Here is a 27918-nt window from a genome sequence, read left to right on the forward strand (position 1 = left end):
TCTTCTCTATTAGAGACTAGTGAGATATTATTGGTTCCATCTAAACCCTAGCATGCCTTGTATTGGGAGAGAGGGTAAATAACTGTGGTGAGATATATTGTACACTTAAGGCATCCGCGTACTTCCCTTCCGAAACTAGGGTTTGTTCGGCTGTTTGTGAACACACATTTTTTTTTTAGGCAAGCTGAAGGTCGGAGCCGAAGTCTACGCATTGGTCAAGAGTAGGGATTATTCAATGAAGTGTGTGTTGTCATTCAACAAAAGATAACTCATTTTCATGATTCTTTTTCTTCAATTGCAGCAAAAAAAACAACACCAAACACAACAACCTTTTGGGTGTATGATATTGAGTTGGCTCAAAAGTGAATCTTGGGAAAGAGGACATATTGCATGGAGCATCACGGTGGAGGAAAACTTGAATGTAAATTGTCTTGAATCAATTGTCCATCACAAATGAGATCCAGTCATGTAATACAGCACTAGTACAGCAGGCTTTTGAAGTTCGCGGTCTTTACATTAGACGTTTATTCATTTTCAACCCATTCAAAGTCTTTTCATCAAAAAACAACGCCAACGACTGGCCATGCTGGGTGTGTTTCACTATTACACAATGGTTCCATAACACAGACCAGAACCATATATTTAGATGGCTGTGACACAGACTACAACTACACTGCTGTAAGCCCAGGAGAGCAGGAACAGCAGCAGCAAGTTCAAGTGCTGAGACAAAATCTATGAAAAAATGTAAACACATTCAAGAAACACATGTGAATAACTGCAACAGATATAAACAAACATCAGACAAATGTGACCAAATATAAACAAAAACAAATAATAAAATATCCAACAAATACAAAAAATGCAACCCACAAACAACAAATATAAACAAATATCAAACAAAAGGACAGCAGAGCAGAGTTTGGAGGGTGGGGAACAGTTAACACCATAGAACTGTAGAACTGTAGACTTTGTGATATGATTTCGTTCTTGGGTGAAGCGAAGCCGTGGATGGCTACACGGCCACCTCATCACCCAGACAGTCCGCGGGGCTCTCCGCATTCATTACGTTGAAGAGAAGTGCCGCGCCCTCAGGCCCCGCCCCCTCGCCCCGCCCCCAGCTGTCCCTGTCACTGCTCTCATCCGCGTTGGACTCGTACTCCGAACCGATCCCTGACTCCCGGAAACGGAGGAGCTCCAGGGCTCCAAGAACCTCCCCTCCCCCCAGAGGGGAGTCCCCGCCTGGGCAGCCCGAGCATGGACTCTCAGCCTCCTGGTTCTGGCTCTCATGGTTGTCCCCTCCCCCACTGCGGGGGAAGCGGAAGCACTCCAGCCTCACTCCACCCGGGCCCAGAGAGTGGCTGTCCGGGGCCCTGGTCCCTGGAGGAGAGGCCCCTGGTAAGATGGAGGCCCAGGGGCCATTGGTTAGCTGGGGCTGGGGCTGACCCTGCAGGGGCCCCATGGAGGTGTGGGTGGTGGTGATGTCACGTAGCACGGAGGGGGGCTTGGCACGGAAGGTGATCTCCAGCAGACTGTCTTGGGAGCCCACTGTGGAGAGAAGAGAGAGAGAGAATTTGTTGGAATGGAGGAAAGAAGATGAGTGGAGGGAATATAGCTAGAGGAAGTGAGTTGAGAACAGGATTGAGAGAGACGATGATGATAGATTAGAAAGGGCAAGATGACAGTGTTGCTTATGAGCTGTGATGTCAATGTGGATAATTCTTTTAAAAAAACTCAACAAAAAAAGAAACGTCCTCACTGTCAACTGCGTTTATTTTCAGCAATCTTAACATGTAAATATTTGTATGAACATAAGATTCAACAACTGAGACATAAACTGAACAAGTTCCACAGACATGTGACTAACAGAAATTGAATAATGTGTCCCCGAACAAAGGGGAGGTCAAAATCAAAAGTAACAGTCAGTATCTGGTGTGGCCACCAGCTGCATTAAGTACTGCAGTGCAGCTCCTCCTCATGAACTGCACCAGATTTGGCCGGTTCTTGTTGTGAGATGTTACCCCACTCTTCCACCAAGGCACCTGCAAGTTCCCGGACATTTCTGGGGGGAATGGCCCTAGCCCTCACCCTCCGATCCAACAGGTCCCAGACGTGCTCAATGGGATTGAGAATGAGCTCTTCACTGGCCATGGCAAAACACTGACATTCCTTGCAGGCAATCACACACAGAACGAGCAGTACAGCTGGTGGCATTGTCATGCTGGAGGGTCATGTCAGGATGAGCCTGCAGGAAGGGTACCGCATGAGGGAGGAGGGTCTTCCCTGTAACGCACAGCGTTGAGATTGCCTGCAATGACAACAAGGTCAGTCCGATGATGCTGTGACACACCGCCCCAGACCATGACGGACCCTCCACCTCCAAACCGATCCCGCTCCAGAGTACAGGCCTTGGCGTAACGCTCATTCCTTCGACGATAAACGCGAATCCAACCATCACCCCTGGTGAGACAAAACCGCGACTCGTCAGTGAAGAGCACTTTTTGCCAGTCCTGTCTGGTCCAGCGACGGTGGGTTTGTGCCCATAGGCAACATTGTTGCCGGTGATGTCTGGTGAGGACCTGCCTTACAACAGGCCTACAAGCCCTCAGTCCAGCCTCTCTTAGCCTTCTGCGGACAGTCTGAGCACTGATGGATGGATTGTGCGTTCCTAGTGTAACTCGGGCAGTTGTTGTTGCCATCCTGTACCTGTACCGAACATCACACCATCCTGCAGGTGTGATGTTCGGATGTACCGATCCTGTGCATGTGTTGTTACACGTGGTCTGCCACTGCGAGGATGATCTGCTGAGTTTACATAACAGTACAGAATCACCTCTGAGTGAAAGGAAGAGCAAGAGAACCAAAGAAGGAGAAGAAAGGGAGGCATGAAGAGAGGGTGAGAGAGGAGAAGAGAAACAAGGATGAAGAGAGGGCGAGTGGAGATACAGGGATGAAGAGAGGGGGAGAGATAAGAAGAGAGAGGGAGGGATGAAGAGACAGATGGATGAACAGAGAGGGAGAGAAAAAGATAAATGGAAGAGACGAGAGGGGGAGGGGGGAGGGAGACATTAGAAGAGAGGGAGAGAGATGAGAGAGAGGGATGAAGAGAACAAGGGATGAAGAGAGAAGGAGAAATAAAGAAAGGCAGACAATCAAAGAGCAAAGGGATGAAGAAAAAGTAAGATGCCACTCCTATTTGAAAGTGTGTGCCCTCAGGCCTGGTGGGAAGGAAATGTAATTCCGCTACCAAAGAATAGTAAAGCCCCCTTTACTGGCTCAAATAGCTGACCAATCACCCTGTTACCAACCCTTAGTAAACTTTTAGATAAAAATTGTGCTTGTCCAGATACAATGCTTTTTTTTACAGTAAACAAATTGACAACAGACTTTCAGCACGCTTATAGGGAAGGAGATTCAACATGTACGGAAGACACTTATTCAAATGACTGATGATTAGTTGAGAGAAATTCATGATAAAAAAATTGTGGGAGCTGTTTGGTTAGACCTCAGTGCGGCTTTTGACATTATCGATCATAGTCTGTTGCTGGAAAAACGTATGTGTTATGGCTTTACACCCCTTGCTATATTGTGGATAAAGAGTTACCTGTCTAACAGAAAACCGAGGGTGTTATTTAATGGAAGCCTCTCCAACATAATCCAGGTAGAATCAGGAATTCCCCAGGGCAGCTGTCTAGGACCCTTACCTTACACAATAAAGAGCTGCAGTCAATTTCAGAATGGGTTGCAAGAAATAAGTTAGTCCTAAATATTTCAAAAACTAAAACCACTGTATTTGGGACAAATCATTCACTAAACCTAAACCTAAACTAAATCTAGTAATGAATAATGTGGAAAATGAGCATGTTGAGGTGACTAAATTGCTTGGAGTAACCCTGGATTATAAACCTTCATGGTCAAAACATATTGATGCAACAGTAACTAAGATGGGGAGAAGTCTGTCTATAATAATGCACTGCTCTGCCTTCTTAACAACACCATCAGCAAGGCAGGTCCTGCAGGCCCTAGTTTTGTCGCAACAGGACTACTGTCCAGTCGTGGGGTCAGGTGCCACAAAGAGGGACTTAGGAACATTACAATTGGCTCAGAACAAGGCAGCACGGCTGGCTCTTAAATTTACATGGAGAGCTAACATTAATAATATGCATGTCAATCTCTTATGGCTCAAAGTAGAGACACTGACTTCATCACTACTTGTTTTTGCAAGAAGTATAGACATGCTGAATGCACCTAGCTGTCTGGTTAAACTATGCTTGGACAACCATGCATACCCCACAAGACATGCCACCAGAGGTCTCTTCACAATCCCAAAGTCCAGAACAGACTATGGGAGGCGCATGTTACTACATAGAGCCATGCAAGCAGTAGAATCAGATTTGAAAAACAGATAAAAATACACTTCATGGAAAAGCGAGAACTGTGAAGAGACACACACACAGGCACAGACACAGACATACGCATACACATTATAACACACACACACTCTACAAACAAGTACACATGGATTTTGTATTGTAGATATGTAGTAGTAGAATAGTGGCCTGAGGGCACACACATAATGTATTGTGAAAAGTTTTATGAAATGTAATGTCATATAATATTTTTTAATGTACATAACTGCCTTAATTAAGGCAGGAACTAATGGGGATCCTTAATAAATAATACAAATGGAAAGAAGAAGAAGAAGAACCATCACCACTCACTGGAACTGAGTCCTGCAGCAGATTTGAGCTCCATCTCCTGGATCTGTTTGACCAGTAGGGAGATGTGCTGCAGTAGATCAGTGTTCTGCAGTAGGAGTCTCTGGACCCGGGCCTGGGCGTCTGTCCTGGCACACACCTCCACTGACAGCTGGTCCTGGAGCACACGCACCTAGGTAGGCACACGTAGAAGAGAGGTGAGAGTGTATACACACACGTACGCAGATACACTACCGGTCAAAAGTTTTAGAACACCTACTCATTCAAGGGTTTTTCTTTATTTTTACTATTTTCTACATTGTAGAATAATCATGAAGACATCAAACCTATGAAATAACACATATGGAATCATGTAGTAACAAAAAATGTGTTAAACAAACCAAAATATATTTTATATTTGAGATTCTTCAAATAGCCACCCTTTGCCTTGATGATAGCTTTGCACACTTGGTAATCTCTCAACCAGCTTCACCTGGAATGCTTTTCCAACAGTCTTGAAGGAGTTCCGACATATGCTGAGCACTTGCTGGCTGCTTTTCCTTCACTCTGCGGTCCGACTCATCCCAAACCATCTCAATTTGGTTGAGGTTGGGGGATTGTGTAGGCCAGGTCAGTTAATGCAGCACTCCATCACTCTCCGTCTTGGTCAAATAGCCCTTACACAGCCTGGAGGTGTGTTGGGTCATTGTCTTGTTGAAAAACAAATACTAGTCCCACTAAGCCCAACCAGATGGGATGGCGTATCACTGCAGAATGCTGTGGTAGCCATGCTGGTTAAGTATAATAAGTGGTAAGTGTAATAATAAATCACAGACAGTGTCACCAGCAAAGCACCCCCACACCATAACACCTCCTCCTCCATGCTTTACGGTGGGAAAGACACATGCAGAGATAATGCATTCACCCACACCGCGTCTCACAAAGACACGGTGGTTGGAACCAAAAATCTCCAATTTGGACTCTCCAATTTGTCAATTGCTCGTGTTTCTTGGCCCAAGCAAGTCTCTTCTTCTAATTGGTGTCCTTTAGTAGTGGTTTCTTTGCAGCAATTCAACCATGAATGCCTGATTCACACTGTCTCCTCTGAACAGTTGATGTTGAGATGTGTGTGACGACCCTCCCACTCTGTCTGCTGTATTTTCTCTCTTTGGTCTTGTTTCCTTATTAGGATGCCGGTGGGCGGAGTTGGAAGGGTCGTCAGCTAGATGGGAAACACCTGTGCTCGGGTGTGTCCCAGGATAAAGACACCTCTTCCACAGTCATTGGGGAGACTCTCTCCATGCAGACACCTTGTTTTTGGTTGTGCTAGTTATGGTATCTAATAAATATATATTTTTGATACTCCTTGTCTCCACGTTGTCTCCCTTTTGTTGCGAACTCTGAGCCGGTTCGTAACATGTGTCTGTTACTTGAACTCTGTGAAGCATTTATTTGGGCTGCAATGTCTGAGCTGGTAACTCTAATGAACTTGTCCTCTGCAGCGGAGGTAACTCTGGGTCTTCCATACCTGTGGCGGTCCTCATGAGAGCCAGTTTCATCATAGCGCTTGATGGTTTTTGCAACTGCACTTGAAGAAACTTTCAAAGTTCTTGAAATGTTCCGTATTGACTGACCTTCATGTCTTAAAGTAATGATTGACTGTCGTTTCTCTTTGCTTATTTGAGCTGTTCTTGCCATAATATGGACTTGTTTTTTTTACCAAATAGGATTATCTTCTGTATATCTCCCTACCTTGTCACAACACAACTGTTTGGCTCAAACGCATTAAGGAAAGAAATTCCACAAATGAACTTTTAAGAAGGCACACTTGTTAATTGAAATGCATTCCAGTTGACTACCTCATGAAGCTGGTTGAGAGAATGCAGAGCATCTGCAAAGCTGTCATCAAGGCAAAGGGTGGCTATTTATAAAATATATTTGGATTTGTTTAACACTTTTTTGGTTACTACATGATTCCATATTTGTTATTTCATAGTTTTGATATCTTCACTATTATTCTACAATGTAGAAAATAGTAAAAAAATAAAGAAAAATCCTTGAATGAGTAGGTGTTCTAAAATGTTTGACCGGTAGTGTATGTAGGTATGTTTGTGTGCAGGCTCACACACCAGGGGCACGCACAAATGCAAACACACACACACCACACAAGATCTAATTAAAATTCATGGTACACACACCCACTGATCAAGATCAAAACAAACGTTTCTTCACTTCTACAATTCTGACGCTGTTCAATCAGCATTAGATAGAATCCCTCATTATAATCAAAGCAAGACCAAACCTCATTAGACCAAGCAATGTGATTATAGGAAAGAGAAGAGGGAACAAGAAACAGAAAAGAGAGCACAGAGTGACACCGTTGAGCTGGCTTGCTCATTAGCCATAAGGAATGTCTTATCACTCCAGCAGAGATGAGCGCTACCTTTGATGAAAAGTACTGTCTTGTCCTCCCTTTACAGCCACAATTGCCTTGTTGAACTGTCAATCATTATAGGGATTAGAGGTCGACCGATTATGATTTTTCAACGCCGATACCGATACCAATTATTGGATGACCAAAAACAGCCGATATCGATTAATCAACCGATTTATTTTATATATATATATATTTGTAATAATGACAATTACAACAATACCAACAATACCGAATATAACGTAATATAATACATCAATAAAATCAATTTAGTCTCAAATAAATAATGAAACATGTTCAATTTGGTTTAAATAATGCAAAAACAAAGTGTTGGAGAAGAAAGTAAAAGTGCAATATGTGCCATGTAAAAAAGCTAACTTTTAAGTTCCTTGCTCAGAACATGAGAACATATGAAGGCTGGTGGTTCCTTTTAACATGAGTCTACAATATTCCCAGGTAAGAAGTTTTAGGTTGTCGTTATTATAGGACTATTTCTCTCTATACCATTTGTATTTCATATACCTTTGACTATTGGATGTTCTAATAGGTACTTTAGTATTGCCAGCCTAATCTTAGGAGTTGATAGGCTTGAAGTCATAAACAGCGCAATGCTTGAAGCATTGTGAAGAGCTGCTGGCAAACGCAGGAAAGTGCTGTTTGAATGAATGCGGGTGGCATCCATAAGTCTAAATATTGCTGTTACATCGCACAACCTTCAATGTTATGTCATAATTACGTACAATTCTGGCAAATTAGTTTGCAATGAGCCAGGCAGCCCAAACTGTTGCATATACCCTGACTCCGCGTGCAATGAACGCAAGAGAAGTGACAATTTTCCTAGTTTAATATTGCCTGCTAACATGAATTTCTTTTAACTAAATATGCAGGTTTAAAAAATATACTTCTGTGCATTGATTTTAAGAAAGGCATTGATGTTTATGGTTAGGTACATTCGTGCAACGATTGTGCTTTTTTCACAAATGCGCTTTTGTTAAATCATCCCCCATTTGGTGAAGTAGGCTGTCTTTGTTAGGAAGAAATGGTCTTCACACAGTTTGCAACGAGCCAGGCGGCCCAAACTGCTGCATGTACCCTGGCTCTGCTTGCACAGAAAGCAAGAGAAGTGACACAATTTCCCTAGTTAAAAGAAATTCATGTTAGCAGGCAATATTAACTAAATATGCAGGTTGAAAAATATATACTTGTGTATTGATTTTAAGAAAGGCGTTGATGTTTATGGTTAGGTACACATTTCGCGAATGTTAAATCACCCGTAAATCACCCGTTTGGCGAAGTAGGCTGTGATTCAATGATAAATTAACAGGCACCGCATCGATTATTTGCAATGCAGGACAAGCTAGATAAACTAGTAATACCATCAACCATGTGTAGTTAACTAGTGATAATGTTAAGATTGATTGTTTTTTATAAGATACGTTTAATGCTAGCTAGCACCTTACCTTGGCTCCATAATCGGTGTCCAAAAACGCTGATTACCGATTTGCTATGAAAACTTAAAATCGTCCCTAATTAATCGGCCATTACGATTAATCGGTCGACCTCTAATAGGGATACCTCAGGGTTGCAACCAAAAACTAATTAAATCAAAGGTTTGTGTTTAGGACAATAGATGAGCCTAAGGTTGCAAAGGGAGGTTATATTTCTGGATATAAACATTCTAAGTTTACCAGTAAATTATCAGAATTTTGCTAACTTTCAATTTTTTACATAATTTTTTATCATATGACATCTAGAGACCTTTTTGGGTACTTCAGATTATCATAGGTGTCTGTAATTATCTCTGGCCCTCTGTGTGGCCTTATCGCATTGTAAAATATATATAATAATCAAACAGCTAAGACGATTTTAAAATACACATTTTTATGACAAGGCTGTTAAACATCACACTAAATATAAACCATCAATTTAGTCAATACCATTGGTGTTTAATATGAGGGTTTCAGCATAAAATATAATTTCTATCCTTTTTTACAAAATTCTATTTATTTTATTTTGTTATAAATGTTTTGGCTCCAAACTGGTGGCAGTTGTGAAATAAGTTAATAGTTGGAAGAGTGGCAGAGTTAATTGAAAAATAATGCCATTGTTGATTAGATGCTTTTTAAATACATTTTCTCTTGAACCATATGGTGTATCCACTAGAAACTCACGGATAATATGGATGAAGTTATAAAAAAGGAATACTATATATTCCTTTTTTTTAAGTTATTCAAATATAAATTACAAATGACAATAGACTGCCATAGATTACCAGTTAATTATCAAAATGACAGAATATTCCAGTAACTTTGGTAAATTACCGGTAGCTTTGCAACCCTAGTTGAGCCACTTGTGCTCTTCACACACTCCAATTTAAAGTTGCTAGCTAACAATCTGAAAAGGTACTGTAGCTCACGGCAAGTACAAGTGCCTGTTTCTGGTCTAAACTGCCATTACAAACAGTGAAATGTACATTACTTTGGCAAACTGAACATCAACATGTTTGAATAGCGCAGACCCACACACATGAGCTGCGTTCAACAAGGCAAACCATCATTTGGAACTGTTTGGAAACGTGTGTCTACCTGTGCTGCAGCAGCCTGGGCCTGCTGCTCCTGCTGCTGGAGCTGTCTCTGGAGAAGCTGCACCTGGTGTGCCACAGAGCAGTCCACAGCTAGCAAGCTTGACACAGGTGGCCCCGACCTGGATGAGGTCAGCTGCTGGGTTGGGTCCTTGGATGGGGAAAATGAGGACCAGGTCAGTGATTAATGATCTATAATGACTGAGGATACACAATGCATTACATACTGCAAGGGTTGCAAGATAACAGTAACTTCCCCAAAATTCCCTGGTTTTCCAGAAATCCTGGTTGGAGGATTCCCAGATTTGCTGCTTATTCCCTCCATATCTACATGTACATACTACCTCAATCAGCCTGACTAACCGGTGTCTGTATGTAGCCTCGCTACTTTTATAGCCTCGCTACTGTATATAGCCTGTCTTTTTACTGTTGTTTTATTTCTTTACCTACCTATTGTTCACCTAATACCTTTTCTGCACTATTGGTTAGAGCCTGTAAGTAAGCATTTCACTGTAAGGTGTATTCGGCGCACGTGACAAATAAACTTTGAATTGATTCCAGGAATCCAACCATGCTTTCAGGAAAACCAGGACATTTTGGGGAAGTTACTGGCATTTTGCAACCCCATACTCTATTTTAAACGATTTACAATATTACTTTTGATACTTAAGTATATTTTAGCAATTACATTTACTTTTGATACTTAACTATATTTAAAACCATATACATTTAGACTTTTACTCAAGTAGTATTTGAAGTAGTACAGTTGAAGTCAGAAGTTTACATACACCTTAGCCAAATACATTTAAACTCAGTTTTTTACAATTCCTGACATTTAATCCTAGTAAATATTTCCTGCCTTAGGTCAGTTAGGATCACCACTTTATTTTAAGAATGCGAAATGTCAGAATAATAGTAGAGAGAATGACTTATTTCAGCTTTTATTTCTTTCATCACATTCCCAGTGGGTCAGAAGTTTACATACACTCAATTAGTATTTTGCATTGCCTTTAAATTGTTTAATGTGGGTCAAACGTTTCGGGTAGCCTTCCACAAGCTTCCCACAATAAATTGGGTGAATTGTGGCCCATTCCTCCTGACAGAGCTGGTGTAACTGAGTCAGGTTTGGTCCTTGCTTGCACACACTTTTTCAGTTCTACCCACAAATGTTCTATAGGATTGAGGTCAGGGCTTTGGGATGGCCACTCCAATACCTTGACTTTGTTGTCCTTAAGCAATTTTGCCACAACTTTGGAAGTATGCTTGGGGTCATGGTCCATTTGGAAGACCCATTTGCGACCAAGCTTTAACTTCCTGACTGATGTCTTGAGATGTTGCTTCAATATATCCACATCATTTCCCTTCCTCATGATGCCATCTATTTTGTGAAGTGCACCAGTCCCTTCTGCAGCAAAGCACCACCACAACATGATGCTGCCACCCCTGTGCTTCACGGTTGGGATGGTGTTGTTCGGCTTGCAAGCCTCCCCCTTTTTCCTCCAAACATAACGATGGTCATTGTGGCCGAACAGTTCTATTTTCATTTCATCAGACCAGAGGACATTTCTCCAAAAAGTACGATCTTTGTCCCCATGTGCAGTTGCAAACCGTAGTCTGGCATTTTTATGGCGGTTTTGGAGCAGAGGCTTCTTCCTTGCTGAGCGGCCTTTCAGGTTATGTCGATGTAGGACTCGTTTTACTGTGGATATAGATACGTTTGTACCTGTTTCCTCCAGCATCTTCACAAGGTCCTTTGCTGTTGTTCTGGGATTGATTTGCACTTTTTGCACCAAAGTCCATTCATCTCTAGGAGACAGAACGCGTCTCCATCCTGAGCGGTATGACGGCTGCGTGGTCCCATGGTGTTTATACTTGCGTACTATTGTTTGTACAGATGAACGTGGTACCTTCAGGCATTTGGAAATTGCTCCCAAGGATGAACCAGACTTGTGGAGGTCTACAATTATTGTTCTGAGGTCTTGGCTTATTTCTTCTGATTTTCCCACGATGTCAAGGAAAGAGGCACTGAGTTTGAAGGTAGGCCTTAAAATACATCCACAGGTACACCTCCAATTGACTCAAATGATGTCAATTAGCCTATCAGAAGCTTCTAAAGCCATGGCATTGTTTTCTGGAATTTTCTAAGCTGTTTAAAAGCACAGTCAGCTTAGTGTATGTAAACTCCTGACCCACTGGAATTGTGATACAGTGAATTTTAAGTGAAATAATCTGTCTGTAAACAATTGTTGGAAAAATTACTTGTGTCATGCACAAAGTAGACAACTGAAATATTTTATTAAAGTTTAAGTAATGTGAATAAAATATGGTAAATAAGTGTTAAGCAGTAATGGGCAGTCACTACCATCATGGGACTTTATTAATTGTTTTATTGTGCATTTAGTGTAGTGTATTTAACCTTTAAAAAAATATCGAAACAAAATAGAAAAATAGACTATTGGACTGAAAGAGAGTGGTTGTTATCAGTCTTATGGTATTTATGGATGTCTTTGAGCGCCTCCTTGTATTGTACAGCATGTTAGCCAGACAGACATCTACCACATCACAGTAAAACAACTCATCTAGAGTCTAGATAGAGTTAAGAGTCAATCTCAGCTCATTTCAGATATAGGTATGGTTTGTTTTTTTAGGATGATCCTTAGTTTACCATTTTATTTGTTTAGTTTATTGATGGTATATACAGTAAAAGACAGACCGTTCAACTTCCCTCTACTCTGACAGAGAGAATGTCCTTCTAAATGAGCGATAGAGCAAGAGAGCGAGAGTGAGAGAGAGCGAGAGCGCGCGAGAGAGAGATAGTGGGTGGTATGACAAGATGGTTCCTAGAGCACTGGATAGCATCATGCTGTGCGTTTTCATCAATAAACCATAGGAACACATCAATATTACAAGAACCCTATGAAATATTTCTAAACCTTATGACAACAAACATGAGCTATCAACCCAGTTCAACACTAGATCTTTCCGTGGCGGGCTGTTGATTTGTATAAAGCTTCCTTTGAGGGAGACATCGTATGCAGGAGCCATGTTCTGTTTAGAGTATTTATTATGAGGTTTGAAATTGTTAGATGATGGCAATTTCAATACCTTACTTTAGTCAAACGTATGTCGAAAGGATGAGCTTTGGTTGTGGAATTGTAGGGCACTGTATAGGTTGGGTAACACGACTTCACACTGCAAGACAGGGTCCTGAAAAAGGGACGTTTCTTTATTTTGCTGAGTTTAGTAGGGAGAAACGGTTTTGAAACTGAGTAAAACAATGTACTACCTGAACTTGTCCAATACAAACACATATTTTGTTTTCTTTTGTAAAACATTTTGCAACAATTTGCTCTAATAAACACAACCCAGGTCATATACATTACCTTCCCATCTTTACTGAGAAGGTCCTGGCTCTTGGTCTTGTCCTGGTCGGATGACAAACGGTCGATGCTTTCCTCTGTAGTGGCTTCAAGGTCAGTGGAATCAGACAATGCCAACCTCTTCTTGGCTGAGAAAGATATGGATAGAGAGAGAGAGAGAGAGAGAGAGAGAGAGAGAGAGAGAGAGAGAGAGAGAGAGAGAGAGAGAGAGAGAGAGAGAGAGAGAGAGGGGGAGAGGAGAAAGGAGAGAGAGAAATCATCAACAAACAAAATAACAATCACCAGCAAAAACGCATAACATAACCCATTCCTTATATACAAATGAATAGTACATCATATTTTTTTGTGCTTTTCTCAGACCAAAAAACTGAAACATGGAATTCAAACTTGGCTGGAGTCACAACACACGACAATCTCTAACTGATTCAGCCTCAGTAGAGAATGTCACCACTGTGCAAAGATGAAACAGTAGGTACTATGTAATAAGATGGCATGGTGCGTGGGCAAATGCCAGTCACACCTGGCACGGCGTCTGTCCCCTCTGCATCGGCAGTGCTGGTGACCCCTCCATCCTCTGAGATCTGTTCCCCTGTCTGCTGCAGGGTCAGCTGGTGGCACACGTCAAAGGCCTGGCCCACCGTCCGCACGATGCGCATGGCCTGGGACTGGAGGTGGGCAGGGGGAGGGGGGAGAGGGAGGCGTGGGGAGAGGGAGGTGAGTTGATGGAGGGACGGGAGAGAGGTAGGTGAGGGAGGAGAGGGAAAGAGAGAGAAGGGTAGGACAGAGACAGGATCAGGTGTGGAGAAAGGGGGAGGAGGAAGGAAGGGAAGAGGGGGTAGTGGGAAGGAGATAAAAGAAGAAACAGTTGAAAGAGAGGGAGATAGAAAGAGGGGGCAGTGAGGGATGGAAAGAGGAAGAGAACAAAAAGAAGAGAGGAGAATGTTTGACAGCGCACAGTAATTCAGCGACGTAGCCTTACTGATCTACTGTAGGCGCATGCTTTCGTTGTAACGGATTGGTTCATTCCAGAGCCGTTTTTCCTTGAGACCCTACAAGGCGCAAAGCTCTTGGTTATATAGTTATCTACAGTTATCTACAGTTATCTATGTCACGTGTGCTCCCTCTCCGGCCTCTAGGTCACCAGGCTGCTCGTTATGGCGCACACCTGTCACTATCATTACGTGCACCTGCGTGTCTTCAGACTCACCTGGACTCCATCACCTCCCTGATTACCTTCCCTATATATGTCACTCCCTTTGGTTCCTTCCCCAGGCGTTATTGTTTCTGTTCCTGTGTCAAGTCTGTGCGTTGTTCGTGTTTCTTATTTTGTATTATGTTGTATTTATTTATTTAAATACTCACTCCCACAACTTGCTTCCCTTAGGTGAGGCGTTATTCTGTAACGATGTGCGCTGAGAGTCGGGAAGCAACTCCATCATTCTTAAATGGAAGAAGTTTGGAACCACCAAGACTTCCTAGAGCTGGCTGCCTGGCCAAACTGAGGGGGAGATGGGCCTTGGTCAGAGAGGTGAACAAGAACCCGATGGTCAGCTCCAGAGTTCCTCTGTGGAGATGGGGGAACCTTCCAGAAGGACAACCAGATGGAAGTCACTCCTCAGTAAAAGGCACGACAACACGCTTGGAATTTGCCAAAAGGCATCTAAATGACTCTGACCATGAGAAACAAAATTCTCTGGTCTGCTGATACCAAGATTGAACTCTTTGGCCTGAATGCCAAGCGTCATGTCTGGAGGAAAGCTGGCACCAGTGAAGCATGGTGGTGGCAGCATTATGCTGTGGGGATGTTTTTCAGCAGCAGGGACTGGGAGACTAATCACGATCGAGGGAAAGATGAACATAGCAATGTACAGAGAGATCCTTGAGGAAACCCTGCTCCAGAGCGCTTAGGACCTCAGACTGGGGCGAAGGTTCACCTTCCAACAGGACAACTACCCTAAGCACACAGTCAAGACAACACAGGAGTGGCTTTGGGACAAGTCTCTGAATGTCCTTGAGTGGCCCAGCCAGAGTGGCCCATCCAACCTGACAGAGCTTGAGAGGATATGCAGAGAAGAATGGGAGAATCTCCCCAAATACAAGTGTGCCAAGCTTGTAGGGTCATACCCAAGAAGACTCAAGGATGTAATCGCTGCCAAAGGTGCATCAACAATGTACTGAGTAAAGGGTCTGAATACTTATGTAAGTGTGATATTTATGTTTGTTCGTTTTTATACATTTGCAAAAATTGATAAAAACCTGTTTTTGCTTTGTCATGGTGTGCTATGTAAAGTATATACTACTGTTCTAGACTGTCTAACACAATTTTTTTCATTTTCAGTAGATTTCTTTTATTGGCATGGCCACTGCTGAAATTGAACCTAGAACCTTTGTGAAACCAGCATTGTGCTTCAACCAACTGAGCCACATGGATGACAAGGTAAACACTAAGATTCTGGGGATACTATAAACCCTATACAGTGATCCATGGGATGCCACATGAAGTCCAGTAAATCAAGCCCAGTATCATCGGTTCACCCTCCCCTCCAATGGCCAAAGTTCGATCTGGAAGCCTGAGATAAGAGCTTCAAGGCTGGAATCATCTGAATGGCACGACTACACTACACAGGATTACAGCCTGTGTCTCTGTTCTCTGGTAAGTGAAGATGGTGGGTGGTACAGCTTGAAGATGACATTAAGGACAGAATTAAAAGCCTCTTTCTTCCCACCTCACTCACTGACTGCGTCCTAAATGGCACCCTATTCCTTACGCAGTGCATTACATTTGACCAGGGCCCGTAATCCCCAATAGGGAATAGGGTGCCATTTGGGACGCAGACACTCATTAGCATGCTGCTTCACTCAGTCACTGTCGACAGTACATGACTGGTATCCATGGTGAAGTGATAAGAGCCAACCTCATTGGTGGGGTTGCTACCCAGGCTTTTGTTATGCAGAAAATTGTCGCTGTTCCATATGCAGCTATGGGGTAGTCGCGTGCCATTCATTTTCCCAAGATTTTTTCTTGCATGCAAGGTTGTGTGAAATTGATATTCATCAGGTGTGTGTACTGTGTATAAAACGTGTATGCACTGTGTTCAACGTGTATGCACAGCGTGTATGTATGCGTTTGTATAGACTAAACTCTCGAAGATCCCTATTGATCCAAGAGTCCCAAGTAAAATATAATGCATCATGGCATATTCCCTATACCCAGCCCCCTTCCCTCCCTATTCCCTGCCCCTTCCCTAAGCAGCTGCTGCCACGATCTGATACCCTGTAGAAATAAGCGGATTACATATCACTGATCTGGAACCTGTGGATAACTTTAATCTCATACTCAGCCCACTCTCATAGAGCTACATCCTTCTTACCCACATAATCATCAAATAGAACATTCAGTTGAAGTAAGAAGTTTACATACACTTAGGTTGGAGTCATTAAAACTCATTTTTCAACCACTCCACAAATTTCTTGTTAACAAACTATAATTTTGGCAAGTCAGTTAGGACATCTACTTTGTGCATGACACAAGTCATTTTTCCAACGATTATTTATAGACAGATAATTTCACTTATAATTCACTGTATCACAATTCCAGTGGGTCAGAAGTTTATATACACTAAAATGACTGTGCCTTTTAAACAGCTTGGAAAATTCCATAAAATGAAGTCATGGCTTTAGAAGCTTCTGATACGCTAATTGACATCATTTGAGTCAATTGGAGGTATACCTGCAGATGTATTTCAAGGCCTACCTTCAAAATCAGTGCCTCTTTGCTTGACATCATGGGAAAATCAAAAGAAATCAGTCAAGACCTCAGAAAAAAATTCTGGTTCATCCTTGGGAGCAATTTCCAAACGCCTGAAGGTACCATGTTCATCTGTACAAACAATAGTATGCAAGTATAAACACCATGGGACCATGCAGCTGTCATACCGCTCAGGAAGGAGACGTGTTGTGTCTCCTAGAGATGAACGTACTTTGGTGCGAAAAGTGCAAATCAATACCAGAACAACAGCAAAGGACCTTGTGAAGATGCTGGAGGAAACAGGTACAGAAGTATCTATATCGACAGTAAAACGAGTCCTATATCGACATAACCTGAAAGGCCGCTCAGCAAGGAAGAACCCACTGATCCAAAACCTCCATGAAAAAGCCAGACTACGGTTTGCAACTGCACATTGGGACAAAGATCGTACTTTTGGAGAAATGTCCTCTGGTCTATTGAAACAAAAATATAACTATTTGGCCACAATGACCATTGTTATGTTTGGAAGAAAAAGAGGGAGGCTTGCAAGCCGAATAGAATACCATCCCAACCGTGAAGCATGGGGGTGGCAGCATCATGTTGTGGGGGTGCTTTGCTGCAGGAGGGACTGGTGCACTTCACAAAATAGATGGCATCACGAGGAAAGAAAATTATGTGGATATATTGAAGCAACATCTCAAGACATCAGTCAGGAAGTTAAAGCTTGGTCGCAAATGGGTCTTCCAAATGGAAAATGACCCCAAGCATACTTCCAAAGTTGTGGCAAAATGGCTTAAGGACAACAAAGTCAAGGTATTCGAGTGGCCATCACAAAGCCCTGACCTCAATCCTATGGAAAATGTGTGGGCAGAACTGAAAAAGCATGTGCGAGCAAGGAGGCCTACAAACCTGACTCAGTTACACCAGCTCTGTCAGGAGGAATGGGCCACAATTCACCCAACTTGTGGAAGACTACCCGAAACGTTTGACCCAAGTTAAACAATTTAAAGGCAATGCTACCAAATACTAATTGAGTGTATGTAAACTTCTGACCCACTGGGAATGTGATGAAAGAAATAAAAGCTGAAATAAATCATTCTCTCTACTATTATTCTGACATTTCACATTCTTAAAATAAAGTGGTGATCCTAACTGACCTAAGACAGGGAATTTTTACTCGGATGAAATGTCAGGAATTGTGAAAAACTGAGTTTAAATGTATATGGCTAAGGTGTATGTAAACTTCAGACCTCAACTGTATACTGTAGAATTATAGGATCTCTAAGGTCTTACCTTTCTCTTGGATTTGAAGACATTACAACGGAACATGTTGCTCTTTCCATCTCTTGCAATGTAACTGAAGATCTTCAAGTCCTGGGCGTCATGTGACACATAGAAAATCCTAAATGGGATGGTGAAATATCTTGATCACGAGAATTTGACTGATTTCAATCTGAACTACTCAATCAAAAATCATCAATGGGTTTGTATGGTCCTACCAAAGAATAGTCTTAAAGAGGGTTATGTTTGAGGGCACTTTGTGCCTGACTTTACCTGTAGATGGGGTCTTGTGTTATCATGACTGTATTGTCATCCCAAGACCACTCTTTCCTCTGGAACACAACCACAGAGCAACAACACTTACGCAATGCTGTAATTCACTTCTATGACTTATGACTTAAGGTCAGTGTTTCACCTATAAGAAATACGTATATATGGAGGTTCTTAAACCTTTTCCATCTGCAGAGACACTCAAGATGAGGGACCTTGCAGCTTCCATGAAGGACAAAGAGCTATGGCATTCAATCATTCATCAAATCACCACATTTCACAACCATAAGCCATTCCGCCTCCATACACAAAGAAAGCCTGTTTACATTTGACCATAGAACCGTCTTTTCATCACTGATGATGAATTTTCCTTTTGATTTACTGCATCTGGAAAATAACAGTTGCACACTTCACACTGGTGGAAACATTTAGTAAATCTAGCCTTTCAATATGATGGGCTAAGAAATAACATAACAGTTTCAGTTTCTTGTATCATTGACCTTGGTGCAAAATAATAGTTGATGTACAAAAGTACAAATGAAAATGTATCCACTCACTACTGTGAGTGTAGTGAGTGGCTCCTGAGTGGCGCAGTGGTCTAAGGCACTGCATCTCAGAACAAGAGGTGTCACTGCAGTCCCTGGTTTGAATCCAGGCTGCATCACAATCTGGCCGTGATTGGGAGTCCCATAGGGCGGCGCACAATTGGCCCAGCGTCGTCCGGGGTAGGCCGTCATTGTAAATAAGAATTTGTTCTTAACTGACTTGCCTGGTTAAATAAACATAAATAAAAGGAACTTACTCTGGATAAGTGCATCTGCTAAAATGTTGATGTGAGTTTTCACTATGAGCACAAGACAGTCAAGCTCATACAAATGTAAGAAAAGACACACATTCTCCAATAGAACAATTCATAATCAAGACCAACATTTTGGTAGTCACTCTGACTTCATCAGGTATTTCATATTTTGAAGGGGACTTACCTTTTTCTTTTTTCGCAAAACCACCCTTACACCATCCGCAGACACAATGATGTTGACTTTCTTCTTTTTGATGTTCTTCAATTTGAATTCATACTGTGGGGGGAAATGTAAATTCCATAGATTTGTACATGACACTGGAATATAAAATGATCCATACAAGCCCACGGCATATAGCCTAGGGGTGACATCATGGACTTTGTGTGTGTATCATGTCATTATAGTTTGCACATAACCACAGAGCAGGGTTGGGGTAAATTCCATTTCAATTCATTCGTATTCAGGAAGTAAACTTAGATTCCAATTCCAATTTTCCTCAACCTTGTCAGAGATACGGTTCCTGTAGAGATGTAAAGGGATGGAAGCATGTGCTTTGAGGCAGGGAGTGAGTACTTAAGTATTTACCATCGTTGTCTCTACAAGACACCATCTGCTGCTGAGAGTAAATCAAAGTTTGGGTCAACACAAAGTTGCCTAAGGCTGAAAGAAAACGGGAAGAGTCAGATTGTAGAGCTGGCAAAGTCTCCAGCAACTACGTTACCCCTCCCCTCAGAGTGCATTAGACATGAAGGAAGACTCAGCAGTGTGCACCGCTTTTATTCTTGCCTTTGAGTAGTTAGAACCGTTCCCGCTGCCTCACTGCAGTCAAAGGGACCAGACATCTAAACGACAAATACTAATCTAAAATAAACATGTTTTTTCCGTAAATGAGGAAATACAACATCAGAAGTCGAATTGATCAAATGAGGACTTTTATCAAAAGCACTTTTCCCCCTCTGATCCTCAACCAAAAGGCTAATCAGGATTCTCTCATGTCAAAGGTTTGAAGATTCTCCATGCTGCTCTTCTTTTCCTGTAAAAATGTATGATATTCTGCCTGTTCTATTGGCTGACTTTTTACTTCATTTTTAGTATTGGACTATGGACTATTTTATGAAAGGGTGGCTACTTTGAAGAATCTCAAATATAAAATATATTTTGATTTGTTTAACACTTATTTGGTTACTACATGATTCCATATGTGTTATTTCATCGTTTTGATGTATTCACTATTATTCTACAATGTAGAAAATAGTAAAAATAAAGAAAAATCCTTAAATGACTAGGTGTGTCCAAACTTTTTACTGGTACTGTATATATTAAGCATACCAGATTGCACAATGTTCTTGTTTTTTATTTATTTACGGATGCCCAGGGGCACATTCCAACACTCAGACATAATTTATAAACGAAGCATGTGTGTTTTGTGAGTCCGTCAAATCAGAGGCAATAGGGATGACCAGGGATGTTCTCTTGTCCTGCTAAGCATTCAAAATGTAATGAGTACTTTTGGGTGTCAGGGAAAATGTATAGAGTAAAAAATACATTATCTTCTTTAGGAATGTAGTGGTGTAAAAGTAGTAAAAAAAATACAGTAAATAGTAAAGTACAGATATCCAAAAAACGACTTAAGTAGTATTTCAAACTATTTTTACTTTGACCAAGGAGCTGATCGTGGACTTCAGGAAACATGGGCAGGTGCACAGCCCCATTCACTTCGATGGGGCCGCAGTGGAGAGGGTCAATACCTTCAAGTTCCTCGGTGTCCACATCACTGAGGATCATGGTTCTCTCACACCAGCACAGTTGTGAGGAAGGCACGGCAGTGTCTCTTCTCCCTCAGGAGGCTGAAACGATTTGCCATGGCTCCTGACATCCCTAGAACCTTTTACAGCTGCTCCATTGAGAGCATCGTGACTGGTTGTATCACCGTCTGGTATGGCAACTGCACCACCCTCGACAGGAATGCCCTACAGTGAGCTCAGAGCCATCCAGGACGTACATGCCAGACAGTGTCTGAGAATGGCCAAAGACTGGCCACCCGAGACATGGACTGTTCTCCATGCTCCCTTCAGATGGTGGAGACGGTACCGGTGCATCAAGGCTCAGACCAACAGACTCCTAAACAGCTTCTATCCCCTGGCCGTAAGATTGTTAAATACAACCACAACACTGCTGTTCATTGATTATTGATTGCCATTACCATTAGTATCTATCTATTTATCCTGCTACTGGTCACTATTACTCCTGTTTACATGCATATATTACCACTAGTATATTACCTTAAGTATTTATATATCCTTGCTACCAGTTACTTGCCAGCCCTGTTCACATGTATATCCACCTATCACGTCTACATTGTCACTCTAACACCCACACACACACACAATCACCACCAGACACACCCACCCACCCACCACTTATGCTGCTGCCATACTGTTTACTACATACTGTACTTGTTTAAACATACTGTTTCTTAATTCTTATTGTTTGTGTTTTCTTTCTTTATATATATATATATATATATATATATATATATATAGATAGAGATTTTTTTGTTAAACTATTTTGATATTGATTACTGCACTGTTGGGTAGAGCAGGCAATTTAAGCATTTCACTGTACTTGTGCATGTGAAAATAAAACGTATGGAAATTGTCCCTCTCTTGGTGTCATTGAGGAACTGGCCAACCTCTGTGTGACACAGACGCATCACTAGATTAAATGTAACATTTGGCTCTCCCAGCTGACTCTGCAGCAGTTAAATCCTCTCTGTAACACTGTAATACTCTGGCCCACTGCAGTATCCGTTAATGCCAGACACCATTGCCATCTCTGTCTCATCTCTCCAGAGGAGTGGACGTCTTTTAAAGGGATGGTTAGGGATATTGGTTTTAAGATTTAGAAAGAGGACTCTTCATACAGAGATGGTTAGAAATATTGGTTTTATAAGATTAGAAGAGATGGTTGGCTGGTTTAAGGCCTTCCAACACTGTACGTCGGATTCAGTCTTTTACCATTATTCCGTCACACCGTGCGATGTTGTCAAATTAAAATCTTGATATCAACCTGGCTAGATTGTATGATTTGCTTAAATTCTATCGCCACATTCTGCGATTGGCTTGCGAGGCTACGTCAGCCGATGTAGGCTACGTCAGCCGATGTAGGCTACGTCAACTGCAGCGGTCGATTTAATCTGCGCATGTGCCAGCACCCGCAGCACAAACTTCCCAAGTGGGTTTCGAAAAACTGAAAGTATGCATCTTAGAAATAATTTTCTCATATGAACTCCGAATCAAACAGGCTTCACAAAAGTAACATGGTTTCTGTGGTACAATGTTTATTTTGATTGGCGATTTTGTGCATTTGTCAACAAGATTATTAGGGAAATCGTTATTCTTGCAACGCATGCAAATGTTTTTATCGAACTATGTAATTAATATGACGATCCCCAATAATCATTATATTGTGTGCATACTCAGTGCCAACCGTGGTCCCATTGGTCAGTCACCGGCATCGGCTCGTAACACCAGGAACACTACATTATAAATGCTGAAACGTTCTGACTGCCATAACTTTGTCCGAGCCTACGACCGCACACAGTGGTACTTAATCGGCAGACCTATACTTTAGCTGTGTTCGAATACTCATACTAACCTCACTAACAGTACTATTTCTGACATAAATTGAGTATGTAGTATGCTTATTGGTCATAGTATGGATATAGTTAGTATGCCAAAAGTTCCCGGATGTCATTAAATTCGGCAAAATACGAAGTATACAAACAGTGGACACTATTTCCGTGCCCATAATGCTATTCTTCAGAAAATGGGCGTGGCTTCACGTTTTCAGATTTGAAGAAAATGGCGGAAAATATGCAGCCGAAGTCCGACGAGAGAGGATACAAATTCATTGCTTTAACTAATTATGATAAATGTTAAGATGTTGAGCAATGTAATAAAGTTATGACTTTTCAAATATGTTACGTTGGCTGACAATTTATTAGCTACATTATCCTTACGAACCGCATAGCATTACAACAGTATGTACCAGTGTGTTAGCTACTTACCTAACGTTAGTAGACTACTAATATGTCGAACTTGCCATGCAGTATATTAACTATATGTCATCTAACTAACTACCAAATGTTTATTGACTTGATTATTCACATCATTCTTAGCTAAGTGGTATAGTCGTTGTGCGTTCTCAACGGACATTGTTAATTCTGGCAATCTACTCCGATTTCAGAGCACTCTTGTCTGAGTGTGCAAGACCGCAGAATAACTGATGAATTTACAAACGCTCAACACCCGTTGAATATGGCTAGTGTCAGTAATCGTCGGCTAAAAAGCGTAATTGTTGCCAGCAGCACAGTTACTGTCACCAATGCTCTGGATAACATAAAAACAGCCTCACCAGCTCTGCTAGGGTGAGTAAAATGGTCAGAGTGAGGTGTTCTCTCATTTGTGTCTGGAAGTAGCTAGCCAACGTTAGCCAGTTATCTTGGATGCTCGACTGCGATTGTGAGGTCAGAACGCTCGGATCAACCCTAATCCTCGGCCAGAGCGTCCAGTGTACTCTCTGAACGCTCAGAGAGCAAAACACTCTGAATTTACAAACGGACAATCTGACAAAGCTCTGAATTTACGAACGCCCAGAGCGCACTCTGAGTGCTCTCTGGTACTCCAGATTGAATTTTACGAACACACACGAAAATGTAAAATGTCTAGCTAGTCATTTGTTATGCTAACATGCTAGCAAGAGGTTGCATAGCAAAAGCGAAGCACTAGTATGCTCAACTGAAACGATACAGTTCATTTACAGCATACTAAAATGAACTAATTGTAAAAAGTTTATACTCATTAAGGGTGCGCTCGTAAATTCCCTCTGGCTATCTACTCCGATTTCAGGCACTCTTGTCTGAGTGTGCAAGAGCGCAGAATAACTGATAGATTTACAAAAGCTCAACACCAGTTGAATATGGCCGGTGTCAGTAAACGTCGGCAAAAAAACGTAATTAAACTGTTGCCAGCAGCACAGTTACTGTCACCAATGCTCTGGATAACATAAAAATAGCCTCACCAGCTCTGCTAGGGTGAGTAAAATGGTCAGAGTGAGGTGTCCTCTCATTTGTGTCTTGAATTAGCTAGCAAGCTAACCAATGTTAGCCATTTAGCTTGGGTGCTTGACTGCCGTTGTGAGATCAGAACGCTCTGATCAACCCTAATTCCTCGGCCAGAGCATCTAGTGTGCGCTTCGAACACTCAGAGAGCGAACATTTCTGAATCTGACAACGCTCTGAATTTACGAACGCACCCTAAGTATGTAGTATACAGTATGTTAGAATGGGTGTTCGGAACACAGCTTCTGTCACACTGAACGAGCCAAGATGTCCGACAATCATTTATGACCTAAGAATTTGCCCAAGACGTGGACTTTGTCAGTGTCCGCAAAAACGTGGCATAAGACTGCTAAGATCGTAGTCTGTGGGGGCCTTTAGACTGTTATTATAGTCTATTAGCCTTAGAATAGTATGATTGACTAGCAATATTTGATAAGAGGCAATGTCATTCTGTTTGATATGCAGATACCATACCAATGTGAGAGAGTAGAATATTAGTCTCTTAAACATATATTTGCATGCAAACACGTGCACGTACATGCACACACACACACATACAGCCCAAGTTTTGAAGGGCATTGCAATATTCGTAATATATAGCGAAAGTATCATTTATGGAAGGGAGAGAAATGCATTGAATATTATGGCTCACAGATTGTATTGTTGAAAGTGTCTTACCCTTATCCTTCTCATTGCAGCCACTATCTCCATTCGGCTATTTGGACGACCGACTTCCAGACTGCCAATGTACTATAATATTTACAAAGTTATGAGACGTCATTAGTAATTCAAGTAGCCTATTCATATCTTCAACTCTTACTCTGATCTCAACTGCTTCTTGTCAAAAGGAGTTCACTATACATTCTGAATAAATTGTTAAGGTACTGTAAATGGATTTGAATAGCAAACAAGTTGGCATATAGCTTAATAAAATGAATTAATAGATGTCAAAAGCGCACTGTAACCTATAACCGAATACAGTGCATTTAGAATTCAATTAACAAGCACAGCGTAACATTAGCGTACGATTCAAATAAAACATGCAAATATATCCTCATTACATTGTACTGTCATAACATTTTGGAAGAATGTTATTTTAGATATCAATTCATTATTTACTAAGCGCGACGCCGAGTCACTCCTGTTATCCTTAACTACATTGTTGCCCCACATTGATAAGCGGTTACTGTAGTTTATAGCCTACTAGGTAACCTTACCTTTGCCTCAAAGCAGACCCCATGCTGAAATGCCGCCTCGTTGTGCATGGGGATCCTCAAGTCCTGTGCATCATCCACTAAATTATACTTGGTTATCCCTGGCATCGCCCTTCCGATACACGACTAGTCCGACACTAGTTTTATGCCAACGCTATTAGAAGACTGTAAATACGCGCATCTCGCTCAACACTCACGAAGGTCTTTGATTGGTTAGTCGCCTATGGAATGGAACCACTATGTTAACACGATATGCGTATAGCGGTCCGATTTTATACAGTCCGAGATAGAATATCTGCCGCTCTAGTGCTGTTTTGGATGACGCACAATTCTCAAGGGCCGGATTCGATTATGCTGAGCCGCCGGGCACCGGTCTATGGCCCATGAAGGAAACGGGCAAAAGCGGTGAGGGAGGAGTGTACATCTCAAATTGAACCGTAATCTGCGCCAGTGTAACGCAGCATGGTGCATCGTCCAGAAACATACATCTATTTTCCATTAAATGTATGTTTGAATTGTCAAACTAGTTTTCATTGGGAAGGCAGATAATGGGATTTTATCAAAAGCAAATCACATTGACGTGAATCCTACTCATTACCACGTCACTTTTGTTTTGAGCCGATTTTGCCGTGTGCTTTGAACTGGGCACCTGGCTCACGCCGGGGAGGCAGCCCGGTTCTAAAACGAATGCAATCAAATTTCAACCGGTGCAAAACACGCCTACCCGGGGTCTCGGGACAGATTAATCGAATCCCCTCGAGGCAAGGTTGTCCGTTTTTCCTGTCTTGGCCATAAATAAAAACAACAGGTGATGCGCAGTTTACGCGCGTGCCAAATCAAATCCATTTTTATTTGTCACATGCGAGGAATACAACTGGTGTATACTTTACCGTGAAACGCTTGCTTACGAGCCTTTCCCAAGAATGCGGAGTTTAAAAATAATAATGAAAAGAAAAAAGATTAACAAGAGGAAAAAAATAATAAGAATGGAGCTACAGTGAGTACTGTACCAGCACCAGATCAATGTGCTGTGGTATTTGAGGTAGATAATGTACCAGTCAGAAGTTTGGACACACCCACTCATCCTTGGGTTTTTCTTTATTTTTACTATTTTCTACATTGTAGAATAATAGTGAAGACATCAAAAATATGAAATAACACACATGGAAAAATGTAACCAAAAAAATATATTTTATATTTGAGATTCTTCAAAATAGCCACCCTTTGCCTTGATGACAACTTGGCACACTCTTGGCATTCTCTCAACCAGCTTCATGAGGAATGCTTTTCCAACAGTCTTGAAGGAGTTCCCACATATGCTGAGCACTTGTTGGCTGCTTTTCCTTCACTCTGCAGCCCAACTCATCCCAAACCATCTCAGTTGGGTTGAGGTCAGGTGATTGTGGAGGCCAGGTCAGTTAATGCAGCACTCCATCACTGTCCTTCTTGGTAAAATAGCCCTTACACAGGCTGGAGGTGGGTTTTGGGTCACTGTCCTGTTGAAAAACAAATGATAGTCCCACAAAGCGCAAACCATGTGGGATGGCGTATCACTGCAGAATGGTGTGGTAGCCATGCTGGTTAAGTGTGCCTTGAATTCAAAATATTTCACAGACAATGTCACAAGCAAAGCACCATCACACCTCGTCCTCCATGCTTCACGATGGGAACCACACAATGCGAGATCATCCGTTCACCTACTCTGCGTCTCACAAAGACACGGCGTTTGGAACCAAAAATCTCAAATTTGGACTCATCAGACCAAAGGACAGATTTCCACCAGTCTAATGTCCATTGCTTGTGTTTCTTGGCCCAAGCAAGTCTCTTCTTATTGGTGTAATTTTGTAGTGGTTTCTTCCTTTGCAGCAATTCGACCATGAAGGCCTGATTCACCCAGTCTCCTCTGAACATTTGATGTTGAGATGTGTCTGTTACTTGAACTCTGAAGCATTTATTTGGGCTGCATTCTGAGGTGCAGTTAACTCTAATGAATTTATCCTCTGTAACTCTGTGTCTTCCTTTCCTGTGGCGGTCCTCATGTGAGCCAGTTTCATGATAGCGCTTGATGGTTTTTGCGACTGCACTTGAAGAATCTTTCAAAGTTCTTGAAATGTTCCAGATTGACTGACCATGTCTTAAAGTAATGATGGACTTTCATTTTGCTTTGCTTATTTGAGCTGTTCTTGCCATAATATGGACTTGGTCTTTTACCGAATAGGGTTATCTTCTGTATACCACACGTATCTTGTCACAATACAACTGATTGGTTCAAACGCATTAAGAAGAAAAGAAATTCCACAAATTAACTTTTAACAAGGCACACCTGTTAATTGAAACAAATTCCAGGTGAATACCTCATGAAGCTGATTTAGAAAATGCCAAGAGTGTACAAAG

General features: G+C 41.8%; 1 protein-coding gene across 1 annotated transcript; it reads right to left on the reverse strand.

Annotated features, from left to right (window-relative positions):
- Positions 1–493: 493 nt before the first annotated feature.
- Positions 494–26077, reverse strand: LOC115156636 (carboxyl-terminal PDZ ligand of neuronal nitric oxide synthase protein). The gene is made up of 10 exons (XM_029704149.1): positions 25528–26077; positions 24989–25060; positions 19372–19464; positions 18392–18450; positions 18131–18239; positions 13610–13754; positions 13093–13217; positions 9714–9860; positions 4719–4887; positions 494–1545 (listed from the first exon to the last, which is right to left on the reverse strand). Exons 1-10 carry the CDS (start codon positions 25630–25632, stop codon positions 1013–1015), a joined length of 1557 nt encoding a protein of 518 aa, XP_029560009.1. The 5' UTR covers positions 25633–26077; the 3' UTR covers positions 494–1012.
- Positions 26078–27918: the final 1841 nt, after the last annotated feature.

Source organism: Salmo trutta, chromosome 21 (assembly GCF_901001165.1).
Source record: "Salmo trutta chromosome 21, fSalTru1.1, whole genome shotgun sequence".
Taxonomy (NCBI): domain Eukaryota; kingdom Metazoa; phylum Chordata; class Actinopteri; order Salmoniformes; family Salmonidae; genus Salmo; species Salmo trutta.